Here is a 6,112-nt window from a genome sequence, read left to right as displayed (position 1 = left end):
GTTATGAAGGCTTCAATGTTTTGTTCGGGTATTTCGTGCAATTTCTTTATTATTTAGTGAAAATATTGAAAATAGTGAACCGTGATCAGAGTAAAGAGCGACTTTGTTATAATGCCACCGAGAAAATGGTTTACTAAGTGTGAAATATGTGGCAAACGAGCCACTCGAGAAAATCACGAAAAAAGGGATTTTATGGCGAAATTTCCCTTGGATAAAGACCGGTACATATTGCTTTAGATACTTTTGACCTTATTTTGGTGCAGCAGGCTTTAAACACATCGAACATTTAATATTTTATATTATTTTTAGTTGTGAACTAGGGATGTACTAAAACTATCGATAATTGTATGTTTATACACAAATAAATGCCCGTACCAGGATTTGAACCTGGGTGTTAACGCGCCCCACTCGCGGACTCGCTGATCGGGTCCCCGCCTCCCGCGCTCGCTCCCCGCGGGCCGCCACCGCCGGCCCGTCGCCTCATCGCGCGCCGGCATTTCATTCCTCCAGCGCTCTCGACCAGAGCGCGCGCGCACACCGCTAATCAGTGCTCGCGATACACGTACCTATTTTTTATGTAATTTAATCGCTCAGACCAATATACGGTTTTAAAGTACAATTTGGTGTCGTCTTCATCATTTACGAACCTTCGTCAACAAGTTTCGAGCCGGATTCGACGTAAAGCAACTTTAAAGACGCCGTTTCGACGAGGTCCATCAAACACAAAGAAGATAGCGCGCCTGGCCGAGACTACAATCGCCATTTTTATAACATCGGAGTGAATCACCGCGAGCCAACCTAAGCTACAACTACTACAATAAAGCGAAATTTGTGAAGTCATCGTCCTGCCCGAGAATAAAGAAACGAGACATTCAAAACCAGAAAAGGGTTCCACAAACCAAGAACGGCTCCACATACCAGGAAAAGGGTTTGCAGTGTTTATTTGTGAGTCGTTCCTATTTTATTTCTTATTGCGCAGGTATAATTTGACCACCTTTATTTGGTACTTATTTCTTTAATTTTCAATATTTTAATTCTCTTCTAGCTACTAAAATCACATTCCTGTTTCACGTCACCCAACTCTTAATCAGTTTACATCTTAGTTAAATCGTAATATTTTTTAAATATTCCTGTTTTAATTTACAAGCTTTCTTATCAAGGTTAACATTCCCGTTCATATTTTGGATATTTTTATTACAGTTTTCGTAAAATTAGCTTAAAATTAGTAACCACATTTCAAGGCCTAATTAATTGTATTGCAACCATTTGTGCCAACCGTGTGCCATCATTGCTATATTTTAATATTTACTTGGAATATTTCAGAAATCTGCACGTGTTCGTATTTGTACCTACACGTAACCAAGCCGTGCCGGGGCCGGAGCTACAGCGTGCACGTGCACGTGTACACCTGCTTCCGTCATTGTTCGCGCTTGCTTGCCTGCCTCCGCCACGCCACGCCACGCCATTGCCTCTCGCACGCGTGCTATTTGCAAATTTTCAAAATTTACGTATCGCTTCACACACTATATTATTTCACATTTTTTTTTAATTTAAGCACTTTCTAATCACATTTTCCTATTGCAGCTGGAAATTTGAATTCTATCGCCATTTCTATAACTTTTAACTAAATTTCACATTCTATCACAAATCTTTTGTTTTCTCTAAAAATTTGAATTTCTCAATACTTCACGCATTGCCAAAATGGATTTAAAAAATCTCAAAAAAACACGTGCCTCTTTCAAATCAAAGCTTACCATATTTAAATCATATTTAGAGCCTCTTTTGTCATGCCATACGCTAAATAATTTGCAAAATCATGAGCTGAATACCAGATTCATTAAAATCCAAGATATGTACAATGATTTTGATTCCGTTCAAACTGATATAGAAAATTTGACGGAAATTCCAGGTGACGAACACACAGAACGGGAAAATTTCGAGACAAGCTACTTCGGTGCCTTGGCTGCTGCGCAGGAACTGCTCAGCAGGCACACCGCGGCTGGTGCTGCTTCTGCGGCGCCTGAGGACAATCTGGTAACGGGTTCCAATGTCGTTACTGCACTCACAGGTGGGCCAAATATTAAATTACCTACAATTCATTTACCTACCTTTTCTGGGCGCTATCAGGACTGGTTAGAATACCATGATACCTACAAATCTCTCATACACGATAATCAATCAATTCCAATTATCCACAAATTTCATTATTTGCGAAGTTCATTGAAAGACGGTGCTTCACTCGTAATTAAATCACTAGAGTTCTCGTCTGATAACTATAAAGTCGCGTGGGATTTGCTTTGTGAACGTTACACAAACGATAGAATATTGGTAAATAATCACTTAAATGCATTATTTAACATAAACCCTGTGCTTCAAGAATCTTCAAGGGCCTTACGAAATACTATAGATTTAGTCAATAAAAATCTCAGGGCTTTGAAGACTCTTAATTTACCCACAGAGCACTGGGATATCCTCATAATCCACATGGTAACTAGCAAACTCGATTCAGCCACTTTGCGCGATTGGGAAACCGAGCGCAATAATATTAAAAAACTACCAACATTAACGGAATTTACCACTTTCTTAAGAAATCGCGCAGATTTGCTAGAAACCATGGAGGAGGCACAAACACTAAATAAACCACGTCGACACAGCGACATTACTCACAATCGTCCTAAATCATTTCTTGTAAACCATGCTCAAAATCAGACTCAGTATAAATATAAGTGTCCTGTTTGCAAAAATAATCACTCAATTTATCAATGTACTAAGTTTAAAACAATGCCAGTTGAATCCCGCATTAATAAAGTGAATCAATTGAATCTTTGCACAAATTGTTTGCGATCAGGACATGACGAACAACGTTGCAGGCTGAGGTCATGCCGGCTTTGCACACAAAGACACAATACCATGCTACATATAAACAATCAAGCAAAGGCAGACCCTAAGTCTTCCACATCCAAACCTAATGATTGTGTAGCATCACCAACTCTAAAAGAGCATACACAAGCTCCACAACAAATTACAAACAGTGCTGCTTTATGCTCCACGTTCGGTAGCCATCGTGTACCGTTATCTACAGCTGTCATCAACGTCAGCGACTATGATGGCCACACACACCAAGTTAGAGTTCTCTTGGACAACGGAAGTATATCTAGTTTCATTACCAAAGATCTTCAAGCAAAATTAAAATTACCTTCTTATTCCACTAGCATATCCGTCACAGGGTTAGAAAAGAAAAGATCAAGCATCACCGAACATTGTGATGTAACCATAACTTCACGTACGCAAGATTACACAGCAGAAGTCAATTGCTTCGTTGTCCAAGAGATCACTGATATGATTCCATTCACCAAACTAAATTGTGATTCGTTCACTATTCCCCCTCACATCCACCTAGCGGACCCGAACTTTCACGAGCCATCCGAGGTGCAGATGCTGCTGGGTGCAGAACTCTTTTGGGAGTGCCTTACATATAATCACATATCCCTGGGCAAGAAAAAACCCGTCCTAGTTGAAACAACACTCGGATGGCTTGTTGCAGGTTCTATACATACACAAAATTCTAAACAAAAGCAACCCTATACAGTCCATTGCAATCTAATCAACAACATTGAGCTCGATGCAAAACTAGACAAGTTTTTTGAACTAGAATCAGTTCCATCCACTCAACAAATCCACACTAAAGGTGAGAGTGAATGCGAACGCATATTTACACAAACAACAACCCGCCACCCAGATGGTAAGTTTGTTGTCACAATACCATTAAAAGAATCTCCTGAATGTTTGGGCGATTCTAGAACACAAGCATTACTTCGATTTCAAGCATTAGAGCGTAAATTCAAGCGCACCAGATGTCTTGTACAGTTGGGTCAAGAATGCGCAGAAAAAAATGTAAGTGAAACAATCTTACACGATTTCTATGTAGATGACTACATCTCAGGAAATGATGACAAAGCCACTCTGTTAGAAACATGCAAAGGCGTCATTAAAACACTAGAAAGTGCTCATTTTCATTTAAGAAAGTGGCGTTCAAATGCACCATCATTACTAGATAATTTAGTTGCAGACAACAGTAGCGATGAACTATTTAAATTGGACACAGAAAATCACTCGAAAACCTTAGGTTTACTTTGGTCATGTCAATCTGATGAGCTGCTGTTCTCTGTAGCTGAAAATCTAAAACCCAGACCCACAACCTTGAACCCTGCCGACATAGGTGGTAGGGGTCAGAGCGCATCAAACCTCAAAAATTCACTTTTGTGGTGGGAAGGACCGCCCTTCCTTCATGAAACGGAAATACAATGGCCTACTCAACCTCAAAACTTACCTTTAGAAAATTTGCCTGAAGTCAAAATACAATGTCTCGTTTCAACTAAACAATGCGAGGATAATTTTACCTCTAAATACTCAAACTTTTGTAAATTGCAACGTATTATAGCATACATGAATAGATTCGTTCATAACTGTAAAAATATAACAAACAAGAATACAGGTCCATTAAAGGTGTCAGAGCTTAATCTGTCATTACAAATGTTGTGCAAACAAGTGCAGACTGACAAATTTAGCGAGCAACTCTCGCGTTTGCTAAATAAGTGCCCACTTTCTCATAAAGATACTCTGTTGAAATTTAATCCATTTGTAGATACTTTCGGAATTATGCGAGTAGGCGGTAGACTTGCAAGTTCATATTACGATTATAACACAAAACACTCTATTTTATTACATGCATCGCATCACATCACTAAAATATTAGTACACCATTACCATCGAATGTTGATGCACACTGGACCACAGCTGATGCTAACAACATTACGTCACAGGTACTGGATAATTAACGGCCGTAACCTTTGCAGACAGACTTCACAAAGCTGCATTACATGTTTAAGATACTCGGGTAAAACTCATCAGCCAATTATGGGCAACTTGCCACTGCAAAGGGTACAGTCCGAATATGTATTTGCTAACACATCCTGTGACTACGCTGGGCCAATCCTGATAGCGAGCAGAAAGGGTCGTGGTTGTCAAACGAAGAAAGCATATATAGTTGTTTTTGTTTGTTTGGCAGTGAGGGCGGTACACTTGGAGCTCGTCACTGATTTGACAGCCATGGGCTTTATTGCCGCTTTAAATAGATTCATAGCCCGCAGAGGCAAACCAGCCACCATTTTGTCAGATAATGGTACTTGTTTCATAGGGGCTAGTAACGAATTAGCAAAGTTCCTTAAAAATAATTCTGAAGAAATAACGTCATATTCAGCTACAAAGGAAATAGAATTCAAATTTTGTCCTGCTTATAGCCCACATTTTAATGGTTTGGCGGAGGGCGCAGTTAAGCAGGTAAAACATCATTTAAAACGAGTTACCTCAATGGCTCACTTAGATTATGAAGAGATGGTTACATTTTTGGTTCAAGTTGAAGCTTTGCTTAATTCTAGGCCTTTAACCCCTATTTCATCTGATCCCTCAGATCTTACTCCTCTCACCCCTGCGCATTTTTTGATAGGCCGAACGCTCACTATGATACCTGCTCCCTTGGTGCAAGACTCGCCGATACATACCCTAACGAGATATCAGAGAATAGAAGCACTAAAAGCGCATTTTTGGAATCGGTATTATAAGGAATTCATTTCAGAACTGCAGGTCCGAAACAAATGGCGCAGGGATGGAGGCCAGCTGAAGCTTGGCGAGATGGTTCTCGTCAAAGACGACCGCTTGCCCCCCAGCAGATGGCTGCTTGGGCGAGTCACCGCAGTCTACCCGGGCAACGACGGAGTCAGCCGCGTCGCTGACGTCACCACCACCACAGGGACGCTGAGAAGGGCCTACAACAGGCTCTGCCCGCTCCCACTGACATTGGACCAGGATGGTCCAAGGGGGCCAGCTTGTTAACGCGCCCCACTCGCGGACTCGCTGATCGGGTCCCCGCCTCCCGCGCTCGCTCCCCGCGGGCCGCCACCGCCGGCCCGTCGCCTCATCGCGCGCCGGCATGCATTCCTCCAGCGCTCTCGACCAGAGCGCGCGCGCACACCGCTAATCAGTGCTCGCGATACACGTACCTATTTTTTATGTAATTTAATCGCTCAGACCAATATACGGTTTTAAAGTACAA

At 41.5% G+C, this 6,112-nt stretch overlaps 1 protein-coding gene across 2 annotated transcripts; it reads left to right on the top strand.

Moving 5' to 3' along the window:
- The first annotated feature begins 394 nt into the window (after positions 1 to 394).
- Positions 395 to 6,112, top strand: LOC133516346 (uncharacterized). Of its 2 annotated transcripts, none has more exons than XM_061849249.1 (2): positions 395 to 2,068; positions 5,636 to 6,112. In XM_061849249.1, the coding sequence occupies exons 1-2, from the start codon at positions 1,702 to 1,704 to the stop codon at positions 5,890 to 5,892; spliced, it is 624 nt and encodes a 207-aa protein (XP_061705233.1). In that variant the 5' UTR covers positions 395 to 1,701; the 3' UTR covers positions 5,893 to 6,112. The 2 variants fall into 2 exon arrangements, with proteins under 2 accessions (XP_061705233.1, XP_061705232.1); XM_061849248.1 differs by having other exon boundaries at positions 395 to 5,340; positions 5,636 to 5,826.

The sequence above is a fragment of the Cydia pomonella genome, chromosome 3, assembly GCF_033807575.1.
Source record: "Cydia pomonella isolate Wapato2018A chromosome 3, ilCydPomo1, whole genome shotgun sequence".
Lineage (NCBI taxonomy): Eukaryota > Metazoa > Arthropoda > Insecta > Lepidoptera > Tortricidae > Cydia > Cydia pomonella.
The sequence above is the reverse complement of the archived record's forward strand: the minus strand, read 5'-3'. Positions and strand labels throughout refer to the sequence as shown.

Coding starts and splice junctions, on each gene's coding strand:
- LOC133516346 (XM_061849248.1), top strand. CDS start 1,702: ATGGATTTAAAAAATCTCAAAAAAACACGTGCCTCTTTCAAATCAAAG. Junction 5,341..5,635: donor CGGAGGGCGCAGTTAAGCAG/GTAAAACATCAT, acceptor AATTCATTTCAG/AACTGCAGGTCCGAAACAAA.